We start from the raw sequence: 15,784 nt of genomic DNA, 5'->3' as shown, positions 1-15,784 counted from the left end.
TCCTGGCTCACTGCAACCTCTACCTCCCGGGCTCAAGCAATTCTCCTCTCAGCCTCCTGAGTAGCTAGGATTACAGGCACATGCCACCACACCCCGCTAATTTTTTTGTATTTTTTTTTGCAGTAGAGACGGGGTTTCACGTTGGTAAGGCTGGTCTTGAACTCCTGACCTCATGATCTGCCTGCCTTGGCCTCCGAAAGTGCTGGGATTACAGGCGTGAGCCACTGCACCTGGCCTATTTATTATTTTTAGTATTTTTATTTTTTTTTTAAGAGATGGGGTCTTGCTATGTTGGCCAGGTTGGTCTTGAACTCCTGGGCTCAAGCAATCCTCTTATTCTGGCCTCCCAAAGTGCTAGGATTACAGGTGTGAGCCACTGCACCCGGCCAACTCTCTTCTTAATCCATGACAATTTTACAGCACAAAAGCAGTTACCGTAAGTGACACCATCAGTCTTTTCCCTGAATTCCATGTCATCAAGCTACTATCCATACCAAGAGGCTACCCTTTTCTCAAATTACCAGGAGAATCAGATGTGATCCAGGCAATGGAAAGCTAGTATCAGACATATAATTTATTTATAAAGTGCTTGAAAATATTTTCATTACATCCATGAAAGGGAAGGCTCTTACTGGGGCAGAAATGTATTACTCATTGTTCCTATTTTTTCTTTTTTTTTTGAGACAGTCTAGCTCTGTTGCCCAGGCTGGAGTGTAGTGGCGTGATCTCAGCTCACTGCAACCTATGCCTCCCGAGTTCAAGCGTTTCTCCTACCTCAGCCTCTCGAGTAGCTGGGATTACAGGTGCCCACCACCATGCCTGGCTAATTTTTGTATTTTTAGTTGAGACTGCATTTCACCATGCTGGCCAGGCTGGTCTCGAACTCCTGACCTCAGCTGATCTACCTGCCTTGGGCTCCCAAAATGTTGGGATTACAGGCGTAAGCCACCACACCCTGCCCTTATTTTCTTTTAGACATACAGGCAATGTTGTGGTTTGTTGTAAGATGTCTTAATATTCCTCTTCCCAGGCTCTGAAACCTAGTGTGAAAGTATATGCTGCTGAACCCTTGAATGCAGATGACTGCTACCAGTCCAAGCTGAAGGGGGAACTGATGCCCAATCTTTATCCTCCAGAAACCATAGCAGATGGTGTCAAATCCAGCATTGGCTTGAACACCTGGCCTATTATCAGGGACCTTGTGGATGATATCTTCACTGTTACAGAGGATGAAATTAAGGTAAGACTCCAACAGGAAAAGAAATAACAAAGCATGGTATAACTTCTTAAGCAGAAGAACCTTCTGTTAGGAGTACCAAGTGACCCATGGGAACTTGACTAGGTAACTTCATGACATGGAAGGGTACCCTAGATGTACTAATGACAACCCTCTTGACAGAAGCAGAGTTAGAATTAAAGAAAAGCTTTGGGAAGCATGTATACACAGTGATAAGAAAATTCAAACTGGACATATATTCTCATCTGACCTTTATAAGTAAACCAACTAGACTCCCCTTTCACTAATTCCTACTCCCTTCCATATCAACAGCGTGCAACCCAGCTGGTGTGGGAGAGGATGAAACTACTCATTGAACCTACAGCTGGTGTTGGAGTGGCTGCTGTGCTGTCTCAACATTTTCAAACTGTTTCCCCAGAAGTAAAGAACATTTGTATTGTGCTTAGTGGTGGAAATGTAGACTTAACCTCCTCCATAAGTTGGGTGAAGCAGGCTGAAAGGCCAGCTTATCAGTCTGTTTCTGTTTAATTTACAGAAGAGGAAATGGTGGGATTCAGTGTCTTTAGATACTGAAGACATTTTGTTTCCTAGTCAGTCAACTCTTAGTTATCAGATTCTTAATGGAGAGTGGCTATTTCATTAAGATTTAATAGTGTTTTTGGACTAAGTAGTAGAAAAACTTTCATACTTAACAGACATTTTGTCAAGGCTAAAAAAAAGTCTTGCAGAATGGGGCAGCAGACTGACAGGCTGACATAGAAAATAAACTTTGCCCAATCACAACTTGTGCCTCCCATCCCTGACTACTGGCTGGCACCAGTAAGAAGGAATCTCTTTGAATCCATTACTCCATGCCCTCTTGAGGCACTATTGAAGAACTCTCACTTTTCACCCAGGGTACTGGTTCTGGTACATACGGATCATAAGTCCATTTGGGGAAAACTCGTTTATAGAGGTTCATCAGTACTGTATCTTGAGATTTTAGCTTCCCATCAAAGCTGCATTTCATGTGGCCATGGGTACCTAGAAAGAAACCAGAACAAGTCAGTCAAATTAAAAGTAGAAAATTTTTTGGCCGGGCATGGTGGCTCAAGCCTGTAATCCCAGCACTTTGGGAGGCCAAGACGGGCGGATCACGAGGTCAGGAGATCGAGATCATCCTGGTGAACACGGTGAAACCCCATCTCTACTAAAAAATACAAAAAAACTAGCCGGGTGAGGTGGCGGGCGCCTATAGTCCCAGCCACTCGGGAGGCTGAGGCAGAAGAATGGCGTGAACCTGGGAGGCGGAGCTTGCAGTGAGCTGAGATCCGGCCACTGCACTCCAGCCTGGGGGCAGAGCGAGACTCTGTCTCAAAAAAAAAAAAGAGAAAAAAAAAAAGGAGAAAATTTTAAAGCAATGACTTCCAACCCAATAGTCATTTAGCAACACTGCAGAAATGTAGACAAGCTCCCAAATTCCATGTTTCCTTACCTAAAGGCTCCTTGATATGTCCTCTCCTGCCCCACTTTGTTCTCAGTTCTACTGGTTTAAACCACAGCACATCCTCTTAGAATCAAACACATAAAACACCAAGATGAAATATTTACCCACAAAATGTAAACCCAACCTTCATATCACAAAGGCAATCAGATCCCATGCTTCTCCTTCATACCTACCTCTGTTGAAGAACATGTAACGTACTACTGCCATCTTAGTAAAAATTTTGAAAGGATGACCGCTCAAAACAACTCTCTTGATGACCATTCTGTCTGGATCTACTGACATAAGATGGCCTGTAGCAATGAGGCTGTGCATTCCTAAAGCACAAAAGCAAAGAAGCTATTTAGGAATTTACAGGCCAAAGTCTTCATTTATTGCCCCAGTCCATCTAAAGACCCATTTAAGAGCCTGGTTTGTCATCCCTGCCCTAGCCCAATCTGAGGCTAAGATTGGTAAACTGTTAAGTCCACACTTAACCTTGTCAATAGGTTCTTGAAAACTTGTACTTTAAGAGAAATGATGTATAACAAAACCATATTTTTTCTCATCAGTTGTTACAAGGAAAGGATGTTGAACAAAAAGCAGTTATTTGAAGACTGGCTATACACTGTTTCACTTAAAAGTTGCAGTTTTCATTGTTCTATTAACAACGTTAAATGAAGACTTACTGTATTTTGAAAACCATCATTACCTTCTCCATACCATTTGGCTCCCAAATCTAAATACAGAAGAGAATAGTGTTCATCCTAGTAAGGGCCTGCAGGGTCTGTTCCTCTCTGTGGCTCAACTTACCATTGCTTTTCTGCTTGAAAAGCAGCACAGATGCAGGAGGAAAAGTGATTGGTGCATAGACTGTCACCACCAGGGCCATGTCAGCAGTCAGGAATCTCTGCAATTTATGTTTGTCCGCTGCCATAAGGGTTAAAATATGAAAACCAAAACCATTTTGAGAAACCAGAGGCAATAGAGGCCTGTGAAAAGCTGTATTAGTGCAACTCTTAAACCTACGGCAGCTTCTACTTCTCTAATCCACCAGTTCTCAAAAATTTTCTCTGCCTCAATACATCTAAAAGATACAGTCTAGTCCTATCAGTAACTTTTTTTTTTTTGAGTTTGAGTATTGTTCTTGTCACCCAGGCTGGAGTACAATGGTGTGATCTCAGCTGAATGCAACCTCCGCCTCCCAGGAACAAGCAATTCTCCTGCCTCAGCCTCCTGAGTAGCTGGCATTATAGGCACACGCCACCACTCCCGGCTAATTTTTGTATTGTTAGTAGAGACAGGGTTTCACCATGTTGGCCAGGCTGGTATCGAACTCCTGACCTCGGGATCCGCCCACCTCAATCTCCCAAAGTGCTGGGATTACAGGCATGAGCCACAGTGCCAGGCTCTATCAGCAACTTTTTATTTTTTTATTTATTTATTTTGAGATGCTGTCTTGCTCTAGTTGCCCACGCTGGAGTGCAATGGCACCATCTCTGCTCACTGCAACCTCCACCTCCCAGGTTCAAGCGATTCTCCTGCCTCAGGCTCCCGAATAGCTGGAATTGCAGGTGCCCGATCAGTAACTTTTTTATCTAGAGTCAGAATCTTGGAGCCTAGACTGTATTTGATGTTCTACCTTCAATGTAGCGTTCAGTAAAATATTTAAAGGGCAGTGGTGTGAACACAGCTCACTGGAGCCTCAAACTCCTGGGCTCATTGGCTCAGGCAATCCCTCTTGCCTCAGCCTCCCAAGTAGCAAAGCACATGCCACCACACCTGGCTAATTTTTTTAAAAAATGTTGGCAGAGCGCAGTAGTTCACGCCTGTAATCCCAGCACTTTGGGAGGCCGATGCAGGTGGATCACCTGAGGTCGGGAGTTCCAGACCAGCCTGGCCAAGATGGTGAAACCCTATCTCTACTAATAATACAAAAATTAGCTGGGCATGGTGGTACACACCTGTAATCCCACTGCTTGGGAGGCTGAGACAGGAGAATCACTTGAACCTAGTAGGCAGAGGTTGCAGTGAGCCGAGATCCTGCCACTGCACTCCAGCCTGGGCAACAAGAGCAAAACTCCATCTCCCCAAAAATGAAATTTTTTTTTGTAGAGGCCGGGCATGGTGGCTCATCCCTAAAAATCCCAGCACTTTGGGAAGCCAAGGCACGTGTGCAGATCACCTGAGGTCAAGAGTTTGAGACCAGCCTGGCCAACGTGGTGAAACCCCATCTCTACTAAAAGTACAAAAATTAGCTGGGCATGGTGGCGGACACCTGTGGTCTGAGCTACTTGGGAGATTGAGCCGCCAGAATCATTTGAACCTGGGAGATGGAGGCTGCAGTGAGCTGAGATCATGCTACCGCACTCCAGCCTGGGTGACAGAGCTGGACTCTGTATCGGGAAAAAAAAAATTGTAGAGACAGGGGTCTCACACTCCTGACCTGAAGTGATCCTCCTGCCTCAGTCTCTGGAACTAAGACTTTGATTTAGTTCCAGTTCTAAGGATCTGCCTTTACGAAATAAGCAGAGAAGTAAATAAAGTTTTATGCACACAGATCTAATTTAGAGCAAAACATTAGAAATAGCCTAAGTCCTCACCCGTAGAAGCTCAAATAAATATCAGTACATCACATACACTGGAATATTTCCAAATGACAATAAAGCATTAAAAGTCTCATTAATCTTATGGAAAATTGATCAAAATCAATTAAGTGATAAATGCAATGTTTAATACCATATTTACAATTACAATCCAAATTCTGTTAAAAAAAAACTAAAAAGAGAGATCCAGATAAAAATGTATAAAATAAAAGTGAATTTTCTCTAATATAAGGTAATTGTACTTCTACATTAGTCCTTATTTTCCCAACTGTCTAAAATATGAAAATAGTTATTTCATCCTAAAAAAAAAATCAAAACCATTTTGAAACAATAAAAAAATGATTGGCCAGGCGCAGTGGCTCACGCCTGTAATCCCAGCACTTTGGGAGGCCAAGGCAGAAGGATCGCCTAAGGTCAAGACCAGCCTGGCCAGCATGATGAAACCCTGTCTCTACTAAAAATACACAAATTAGCCAGGCACGGTGGCAGGCGCCTGTAATCTCAGCTATTCGGGAAGCTGAGGCAGGAAAATTGCTTGAATCTGGAAGGCAGAGGTTGCAGTGAGCCTGGATGGCACCATTGCACTCCAGTTGGGCATCAGAGTAAGACTCCGTCTCAAAAAAAAAAAAAAAAAAACACGCCAGGCACACTGGCTCACGTCTGTAATTCCAGCACTTTGAGAGACCAAGGCGGGCGGATCACCTGAGGCCAAGAGTTCAAGACCAGCCTGGCCAACATGGTGAAACCCCATCTCTACTAAAAATACAAAAATTAGCCGGGCATGGTCGTGCGTGCCTGCAGTCTCAACTACTCTACTTGGGAGGCTGAGGCAGGAGAACAGCTTAAACCCAGGAGGCGGAGGTTGCAGTCAGCCGAGATCACACTATTGCACTCCAACCTGGGCAACGGAGTAAGACTCGTCTCCAAAAAATAAAATAAAATAAAAAATAACCAGGCCGGGCGTGGTGGCAGCTCACGCCTGTAATCCCAGCACTTTGGGAGGCCGAGGCAGGCGGATCACGAGGTCAGGAGATCAAGACCATCCTGGCTAACACAGTGAAACCCTGTCTCTACTAAAAATACAAAAACTTAGCTGGCGTGGTGGCGGGCGCCTGTGGTCCCAGCTACTCGGGAGGCTGAGGCAGGAGAATGGCGTGAACCCGGGAGGCGGAGCTTGCAGTGAGCCCAGATCTCGCCACTGCACTCCAGCCTGGGTGACAGAGCAAGACTCCGTCTCAAAAAAATTTATATATGTATATATATATATATATATACGTATATATGTGTATATATATACATATATATGTATATATATATATATATATACGTATATATATATATATATGATTAATCTTAGCTTTTTTGGTCTTCAATTCCCCATTCAAATGCCACAAGTGTTGGGATTATGGGTGGAAGCCACTGCACCACTTCACCCACCCTAATACCCTTTTTATAGAGCTGCCAACTTCTACTCAAAACCTGCTCTGGAACAAATACTCATGGCAAAAAAGCCTCAGTATCACACAGAGGTTGCATCACTGGGATGCTTCAGACAGGTTCAGACATTTTGAGTAAAAACATCATTGGCTCTTAAGCCAGAGTACTGAAAATACCTCTAACCCAGAGATGTAAGATTTTGAAACCATATTCTGTACCCCTCCACAAGTCAGTTTTCCAAAAGACAAGATGGGCAAGAACCCAGGTTCCCCACTGCTAACCTGCAGTGTGCTGAGAGAATAAAGGTGAGGCTCGGAAGCGCCTGAATCCACAGTGGAATATGAGCTCTTCTTTGGCTTTCACGGGTTCAGTGTTGCCAGGGTCACGCCTCACCACCATATTCAATACTGACATCTGGGGACCAAGTAAGAAAAATAAAAATCTTCATAGTCTAGGAATACAATTGCCTAAACTGAAAGAAGGCAAACCAAACTAGCAGATTCAGACTCATTCTAAGAACTGACAATGCTAATTAATGGTGGAGTATAGATGCTGAAACACAGGTTCATCCTTTCCCTCCACCAATGACTGGCATTTAAGCCAAACAGGCTGATCGGAGCGTTCAGGCACCCTTCAATGCTAACCTACCTTCCTGCATCTAACAGAAAAGAGCTCAACATCTGCCACACAAAAATCAGTGGCCTTCAAGGCATTCACTCACCACAATCTAAAAACCACACTCATTCAAGCCCCTTCTTCTTGAGCCCTTACCAAAACCAATCAAAGAACTATCACATACCCCACAACATACACAACTACTGGCCACCAAAAGAAAAGAGATCTGCACCTTGGCATAAACTTTTTTTTTTTTTTTTTTGACATGGAGTTTCACTCTTGTTGCCCAGGCTGGAAAGCAATGGCGCAATCTTGGCTCACCACAACCTCTGCCTACCGGGTTCAAGCAATTCTCCTGCCTCAGCCTCCCAAGTAGCTGGGATTACAGGCATGTGCCACCATGCCCGGCTAATTTTGTAGTTTTAGTAGGGATGGAGTTTCTCCATGTTGGTCAGGCTGGTCTCGAACTCCCGACCTCGGGTGATCCACCCACCTTGGCCTCCCAAAAAGTGCTGGGATTACAAGCGTGAGCCACCGCGCCCGGCCAAACCTTTATTTTAATGGCTGCCAACCCTTGTTCAAAATCTGGTCTGAAAAACATACTAGGCCGGGCGCGGTGGCTCAAGCCTGTAATCCCAGCACTTTGGGAGGCCGAGACGGGCGGATCACGAGGTCAGGAGATCGAGACCATCCTGGCTAATACGGTGAAACCCTGTCTCTACTTAAAAATACAAAAAAAAACTAGCCGGGCGACGAGGCGGGCGCCTGTAGTCCCAGCTACTCGGGAGGCTGAGGCAGGAGAATGGCGTAAACCCGGGAGGCAGAGCTTGCAGTGAGCTGAGATCCGGCCACTGCACTCCAGCCTGGGTGGCAGAGCGAGACTCTGTCTCAAAAAAAAAAAAAAAAAGAAAAACATACTAAGAGAAGTCTCAGAATCACCCAGAGATTGCATCACCGATGTTTCAGACAGGTTCAGACAATATGAATAAAACCATCACTGACTTCTCTATCATATTCTCCAATTCCTAATCATAAAGGCAGACTTTTTGCATCCCAATGAGCAAAATGTTAGTCACACATAAACAGAATTTTAGACTGTCAGAAGCAGCTGCAAAGTTTTATAACCTCCCATTTTCCTACAAGACACTAATTTACCTTCTGTTCATGAGGTAGTAAAGAAAATGCAATCAAGGGTGCTCCTTGCCTGAAGCACTCGACCACTGAGACAGGGACTTCAGAGACATGAAGTGTGACATACCAGCCAACCTGCCGTAAGAAAGCAGAAAGCAATCATGGAGTTACCCTTCAAAGTCCCAATAATGAGGAAGCTTTCTCCAAATATGCTGAGTCTCTCAGATGACCTTTTTAAAGCCTACACTCACCCTTCAAGATGCTGCACTACCCAGATGATCACGCTTTTTCATTTAACATAGTTGATACCTTTTTGTTCCCAGTAGCATTCTACTTAATGACTCAGGGGCTCCCCTAATCCCCCAATGCAGCATATTTTCATGCCAAGAGAAGGAATAAAGTAGGGAGCATGTTGACAAATGAAAGCAACATACAAGATGAACAAGGAGGATAGATACCTCAGCTCCTTCAACCTCTTTTTCTTCAATCTCTTTAAAAATGCTTTTCCTAGTATTAGTAAAGTTCTGAAACTGAAATATCCGAGCATAATTTTGAGGAAGGTTTTCCTTAGGATCCCATGGAGATGTCCGGAAGCTCTTAAGCCCTCTGTATTTCTGAAATCTAGGATATTGAAGATTTTAAAGAAATTAAGTCAGATTTATATGGTGCTATATAGACTCGTCACTGCTACAATGGCCAAGGAGCTAGCTGAAAAGAACTCCAATCACTCTCTCTCCAAACAACCCGACAGCTTCAACCAAGACCACACTCCAAAACAGCTTGTACGAGTTCTATCAGAACCAAACCCAAGCTTCCCGTTGACAGAAGACAAAGTATTTACAGTGGCTCCCTGTTACCTGTCAGGGAGCTTTTTAACCTGACAAAAAAGATGCTTGGTAACGGCCTGATATAGTTCAGGTGTGTGTCCCTGCCCAAATCTCATACTGAAATACAATCCCCAGTGTTGGAGGTGGAGCCTGGTGGGAGGTGACTGCATTAGGGGAGAGGTTTTCTCATGAATGGATTAGCACCATCCCCCTTGGTGAGTGAGTTCTCATGATATCTGGTTGTTTAAAAGTGTGTAGCACCTCCTGCCTTGCTCTCTTGTTCCTGCACTGGCCGTGTGACATGACTTGTTCCCCCTCTGCCTTCTGCCATGATTGTTTAAGGCCGCCCCAGAAGCTGAGCAGATGCCAGCACCATGCTTCCTGTACAGCCTGCAGGACCATGACCCAATTAAACCTCTTTTCTTTATAAATTGCACAGTGTCTTGTACTTCTTTATAGCAATGCGAGAAAGACCTAATACATAGCTTTACCTCCCTAATATCCAAAGTTAATTCACTGGCTTTAGTCACTCAACCCCAGAACAGATATAATCATCTACATCTTCACTCTTCTACTTCCGCTATTCTACCCAAACCTCCTAAAATCTCCAAACGTTATATAAGTCAATTGAGTACTGGCTCCTTTGGGAAGAAGTATTTGCTAATTAACCTTAGTATTTCTCCTTCATCAAAGTCCTGTAACGTTAGTCTATACCACGGTCTAGAACTTGATTATATGTGACCATTTCCTGTATGTATGTATTGGCTTCCCATATTAAACGTTAGCTCTTCAGGAGCAGGAAAAATGTGTTTCTCTTCTTGTGCATCACAGTGACACAGCTCTGAGCCAAGTTTTTAAAAACCTATTGATTTAATTTAGACTTGTTGATAGACTTGTTGACTAACCGAATTCTAGCAGCCACATCACGGGGGGTGTCCACTTCATCTGGAAACATCTCTTCCAGTCTTTCTTGTTTATATTTCTCCAACATTTTTGCCTCAGCTTCTTCATCCACTTTCTCATCATACAGATCATCATGCACAGACTCCCCGACAGTCATAGTTTCACATTCTTCCTCCTCTTCTTCACCACTCTCATCCTGTAGAATAAAGGATTACAGTTATTTCAGAAGAAATCCACACCTGTCTCTACCCCAAAGGCCAATAAGCTAAGAGTAAAATAATTGTACTAGATCCCTATTCCCAACCAACATAAATTCTAATACAGTCTAAAGTATAAAAACAAAAACCTCATTCCTGGCAACTACAGAGTCATTCCTAAGAAACTAACCATACACGGCTGGGCGCAGTGGCTCACGCCTGTAATCCCAGCACTGTGGGAGGACGACACGGGCGGATCACGAGGTCAGGAGATAGAGACCATCCTGGCTAACACGGTGAAACCCTGTCTCTACTAAAAATACAAAAAAATTAGCCAGGCGTGGTGGCCGGCACCTGTAGTCCCAGCTACTCAGGAGGCTGAGGCAGGAGAATGGCGTGAACCTGGAGGCAGAGCTTGCAGTGAGCCCAGATCGTGCCACTGTACTCCAGCCTAGGCACTCCAGCCTAGGGCGAGACTCCATCTCAAAAACAAACAAACAAACAAACAAAAAACTAACCATACACACCCCTCAATATCACAATTGCATTTTGCCTTACATTTGGAGCTAGATGCAGAATTGGCCTAAGGCCTCATTTCCTTACCTGAGATTCCTCCTCCATAAAATCCTCACGTTCCATATCATCATATTCATATTCATCTCCTTCCCTACCACTTTGGCTGCCACCATCCAAAATCCATTCAGCTTGGTAACTGGATGTTCCTTTGGGGACCTTCTTTATCACCTTTGAACTTTCCTTTAAGAAATCTGTAAAAGCCCAAACAAATTAAGTAAATTATAGACTTCCTTTCCCTATCCCTCTGGTTATTCTCACCTAGGCAAGGCAACAGATACTGCTGCCAACATGGGAAATTCTGGCAGACACTGTAAATAGAACTGACTACTTCCAAATTTAATTCAGCTGCCTCACAACTAGCAATACTTACACAGCTAAATAATCCCTGCAATGAATGCAAAGTTGTTTATCTGTTCTCGATGAAACATTAACACAAATAATTTTGTGAAATGGAACAAGGCTGTGTGTAATGTTTGTTTATTGAAAACATAACAGCATTTGAGGGTGAGGAGAGACTTTCAACTATATCCCCATCCCACTCTATCCTATAGGGCCCTCACTTGGAACAGGTAGAGAAAATCCACAATTCCAGGTCAGATGAATTACAAACAAGTTTACCAATACCAACCCTTTGCCTCACTCAGCTCCTCCTCAGTGGGCCAGGTTTGCTCTCCCTCCATTGGATCTGGGATAACCTCTGCTTGCAAGGATTCTTGTCTATCAGGGTCTGCCCTCATTAGGACCTTAAGGCCTTCTTCCATATCATCTACGGTATCCGTAGCACAAATCTGAAAACCAAAAGCAGGTGATAGTCAACCATGAACCAAAAATCTCCTAAATCTAATACAGTAACCAGAAAGACCCAGAAATATCAGTTCTCATGTAGAAGATGAATGCAACAGAATGCTAAAACTTGTCAAAACTTTTCAAATGGCCATTTTCTAATATCCGGGGTATTTTAAGTCTCTGCTTGGCTCTTGAGGTCTTTCTTAATCTGCTCCCACTCCTACCCATTTATTACATACCTCACTGCCATCAAGCTGATTTCTTCAAGGTTCAAATAAACCCTTCGATCCACCACTGTGCCTACGTTCATTCTGTCTCTATCTTCTAGGATATTCCTTTATCGTTCTTCAACTCATAAATCACATTCATCCTTCTCAACACCTTGCTCAAGTCTGATCTCCTCTGTGAAGCTTGCTAGTCGACTTTCTCAACTTCCACTGCTGGTCCACACCTTAACCATATGCTATCTCAATCTTTATTTCACAGACGCCATTTTGTTCCCGCCCAATTAAGTCCCTTGAGGAAAGCAACGTCTTGAGAGTGTTCTATAAACTCAGAGCCAGTCACAGTGCAGAGTACCTAGAATGTGCTGGATAAATGTGATTTATGAATATATTTATAACTGACTACTGTCTTACTTCAGACTAGCAGTCTCCTCATTCACCTAAGTGTACAGACTACCTTCTCTGAATTTAAGTTTCCTTCCTGTGCCAACTTTCACATGAACATGAATTAAGAATATCAGTCTTACCTCCATTGCCATGTCTGGGTCCTTCTGGGGTTTAATTCCTCTAGGATTTAAAGGGAAAGGGTCTCCAGGGGCATCTATCTGTTTCATCTGGAAATCGCCATGTCCAACGATATGCAGCAACCTATTGACATTCACAGTCTGCCCTCGAACATAGCCTGAAATTTTCAAGGTGCCCACCAAGTTATTCTCTTCACTAGGAACAAAATCAACAGCATGGGCAAACAGGTAGGCCCGCCGATCTCGAAACGCAAGATGCTGTTGCTTCTGGTTAGCCAACTGCCTAAGCAGCATCCCTGCCTCCTGTTGAGTGTCTAACAAGAGGAGTTTGTCATGCGGAAAGCGCTTCTCCACTGCTTTACTTAGCTTCTTCCTGGTATCTATTTGTTTCTTCAGTGGGAGGCCAGAAATCCCCCGGACAGCTAGTGCTGTAAGCAAAAGACAAAACGCTTCGTGACCTATGGCTTCATTACATAAAAATCCCTCCGCAGTTCACACACAACCTAATAGCTCTGTTGCAAGCCCAGAGATCACTGGGAAACCCAACACTTAACTACCCTGAACGAATTTCACAGTGAAATCAAACTTCATATCCTTGTTTCTCTGGGCAAAGGAGAGCCAAAAACAAAAAGACACCCTGAGTGATCATCTGTAAACAATGGATCAAATTTAATCCATATGTGTACATCCCACCACCAGTTGAATATGATCCATCAGTTGTACCCCCATATCAAATGCCAGGCATAGTGCCTGACAAATTATAGGTGCACAATAAATGCTAACTCACTTACTATAGGTGGGAAGGCCCTGAGCAAAGAGGCAGGAAAGACAGTAATCACCGGTGCTGTCCCAGCCTTCTAGTGGATCAAGAAGGAACAGGATGGTATCAGCTACTTTAGCCATATCTAACACAGTATGCAGATCCCCTGGAGACAGAAGACACAGTAAGAAGAGGTGGTTGGCACCAGCATATTATGCTAAAAAAAAAAAATCACCACTACTCAAACATAATAGAAAATACTGGTGTATACTCTAACCTGGCCTTGCTGACGTGAAAAACCACCGATGTTTCAAGCGGGGGCATAGCAGCATAAAACTCTGGGTGCTTCCCAATTCATTCAAGTGTACTGTTCCAGTGTCCCTATCCTGAAGCAGCCGCATGGCCTCTGGCAGGGAAATTCTGCTGTGCAGGGGCACCACCAGTACCTGATGAGGAGGGCCATCCTTGCCACCCAGCTGTCTCTTCTCTGCCAGAACCTGAAAATAGAAAGACATCCGAGAACATCTCAGCGTCTCAGTACTTCACGCCAGCATTGAATTTCCACTCCCACAGATGCTCCCTCTACCCACAACCAGCATCTCTCTGGTAGAAGACCACAGGTATGCCGACGGGGTGGCAGGAATTCTGACGAAAGCAAAAAATGCTAGACCTGCAGGCTCGACACGTGCTCTAGGGCTATGCTCTATCCCTGGACCCCCACCCGGTCTCATTTTCCAGTTCCAGGCAATAGCCACCTAGAACAGCAGAGAAGCCGCAGTCTCCCAAATCCCGCTCCTCTCACCGCCTCCTTCTTCTGCTTTCGGAGCTGGCTGGCGCGATGCCTCTGGTCGACTCTGCTGAGTTCTTTTCTCACCTTCTTGCTTAGGGTTTTCAGTGCTAGACGGCCTGAAGGGCATATTAGAAGGGACTGGTGTGATCGACCCCATAACAAGGTCAAGAAAAGGAACTCCTCTCCGCCCACCTTAGAAAGGGCCTTTCGCGTGGAGCCCAGACGGGAGACAGAAAGCTCAGTCTGGGCATGGGGAAAAAGAGTTAATAATGGCCAAATAGCCCTTATTCCTTCTACACTATCTTCTTACCCTTGCCGTCCCGCTGTGCAGATCCCCGACCCCGATGCCGCCCGCCTTTATGAGCTTTATTCTGCTGCTTGAGCGGACCGGGGCGGTGAGCCGCCATGCCGCAGCGCGCGTGTACAGTCAACACTGCTTCCGGGCCAGGACGAACGCTTCCTGTCCCCTCCAAGGGGGCGGGCTCTCAGTGGGGCGGGACTCCCTGCGCCCTCTCGCGACCGTCTTTTCCAGCCCCCGCAGAGAGCGCCGCGTTAGTCGCTCCGCCAAGCCACGATGGGAACTTATCCCACGCCGCAGTGTGTGGTTTGGGGGCTTGAAGGCGCCGGATGTAGACTCTCGAGGCTTGGGCTCTTGGTCCAGCAGGGCTGTTTGTGCCCCTTGCATTGTCATTTTTTTGCGCCATAAAGCTGCATCACATAGAAACATGTTGACTGGAAGGCTTCATTCGTGCCGAAAAGGCCTAACCCCTTCCTGTCACCTAGATTCGGGCATGTTGCTCTTCCATTTGCAATGGCATGTTCTTTATCACTCTGAGCAACCGTTTTTCTCCCTCGATTCCCTAGCGAGGCTTGAGAATCGCGTGGAAGACACTTCTCTCACCTTGCCTGGTTCCGTACCAGCTCACGCCCGTCCCTGTTACTCCAACCCGCGCCCCGCCTCCCACGGAGCGGCCGGGAAAGACCCTGAGGGACGTGGCGACCCGGCGAGGGGGACTGGCTGCGACCCTCCGGTCCTCGGGCTCCGGCGGCTGCGCTCCCGCTAATCTTCCCAGAAACTTGGCGATGGCCGGACGGGGATTCAGAGGGGTCATGGGGCCAGGCTGCACCGGCTTCGCCGTGGCCAGGCTCGGACCGCAGGGGACCCCGTGCCCGAGCCCCGGCCCTTTCCGTCCCGTCGGGAGAGGGAGCAGGGAGAAGTCAGGGGACATTGAGCAGGACCGAGGCTCGCTCTCAGCCGCCGGGCCGCGGGCCCCAGGGCCGGCGCTCACAATGCGGCTTCGCGCCCTCCAGCGGGAGCGGGTGCGTTTCCATGACAGCGACCCCCGTGGCGCGCGCCCGGGTCTGCCGCCCCTAGGCACGCACGGCCTCTCCCCGCCCCGATCCCCCGTCGCTGTGCGCAACCCCCCTCCGGCTGTGGGAAGGGGCCGGGCCTGCCGCCTGACGTCTGTGCGGGGCTCGGAAGATGGCTGCGGAGCCGAGCACCGGGCAGTGGCTGCGGCGGCGGCGGCGGCGGGCCGGGAGCGCGGTGGGCGGGGGCTCCGCCTTGCGCGTGGGGCGCTGAGCCGAGAGTCGCGGAGGCGGCGGGGGCGCGGGGGCTCCGAGGGCCGCTCGGCGCCGCCTCCTGCCACACCATGGGCAGCGCAGAGGACGCAGTCAAAGAGAAACTGCTGTGGAACGTGAAGAAGGAG

At 46.4% G+C, this 15,784-nt stretch overlaps 3 protein-coding genes and 2 non-coding genes across 11 annotated transcripts in view; 2 read left to right on the top strand and 3 right to left on the bottom strand.

Moving 5' to 3' along the window:
* The window catches only part of SRR (serine racemase), a 17,336-nt gene extending 15,316 nt beyond the window's left edge, over positions 1-2,020 (top strand). For 3 of the 4 annotated variants that reach the window (XM_033185133.1, XM_033185131.1, XM_033185132.1), the window contains 2 exons: positions 1,031-1,240; positions 1,550-2,020. In XM_033185133.1, coding sequence (XP_033041024.1) covers positions 1,031-1,240; positions 1,550-1,765 — 426 coding nt within the window. In that variant the 3' untranslated portion in view covers positions 1,766-2,020. Of the gene's footprint in view, positions 1-1,030 lie in introns of all 4 variants that reach the window. The other variant, XM_033185134.1, reaches the window with a different exon arrangement.
* TSR1 (TSR1 ribosome maturation factor) lies at positions 557-15,549 on the bottom strand. 2 transcript variants are annotated; one of them, XM_033185127.1, is made up of 15 exons: positions 14,386-15,549; positions 14,088-14,191; positions 13,563-13,782; positions 13,317-13,451; positions 12,529-12,953; positions 11,620-11,779; positions 11,019-11,182; positions 10,221-10,414; positions 8,947-9,109; positions 8,513-8,623; positions 7,024-7,156; positions 3,513-3,629; positions 2,897-3,037; positions 2,712-2,786; positions 557-2,260 (listed from the first exon to the last, which is right to left on the bottom strand). In XM_033185127.1, exons 1-15 carry the CDS (start codon positions 14,480-14,482, stop codon positions 2,082-2,084), a joined length of 2,418 nt encoding a protein of 805 aa, XP_033041018.1. In that variant the 5' UTR covers positions 14,483-15,549; the 3' UTR covers positions 557-2,081. The 2 variants fall into 2 exon arrangements, with proteins under 2 accessions (XP_033041018.1, XP_033041019.1); XM_033185128.1 differs by lacking the exon at positions 14,386-15,549 and having other exon boundaries at positions 1,868-2,260; positions 14,041-14,146.
* LOC117068107 lies at positions 6,806-6,900 on the bottom strand. The gene has a single exon (XR_004430969.1). It is a non-coding gene; the product is annotated as a small nucleolar RNA SNORD91 family (small nucleolar RNA).
* LOC117068108 lies at positions 8,274-8,366 on the bottom strand. The gene has a single exon (XR_004430970.1). It is a non-coding gene; the product is annotated as a small nucleolar RNA SNORD91 family (small nucleolar RNA).
* SGSM2 (small G protein signaling modulator 2) overlaps positions 15,537-15,784 on the top strand; it is a 43,278-nt gene continuing 43,030 nt past the window's right edge. For all 3 annotated transcript variants that reach the window (XM_033185126.1, XM_033185124.1, XM_033185123.1), the window contains exon 1: positions 15,537-15,784. In XM_033185126.1, coding sequence (XP_033041017.1) covers positions 15,728-15,784 — 57 coding nt within the window. In that variant the 5' untranslated portion in view covers positions 15,537-15,727.

Source organism: Trachypithecus francoisi, unplaced genomic scaffold, assembly GCF_009764315.1.
Source record: "Trachypithecus francoisi isolate TF-2019V2 unplaced genomic scaffold, Tfra_2.0 Lachesis_group20, whole genome shotgun sequence".
In the NCBI taxonomy this organism is placed as follows: Eukaryota; Metazoa; Chordata; class Mammalia; order Primates; family Cercopithecidae; genus Trachypithecus; species Trachypithecus francoisi.
This window is presented reverse-complemented; position numbering and strand designations above follow the sequence as displayed.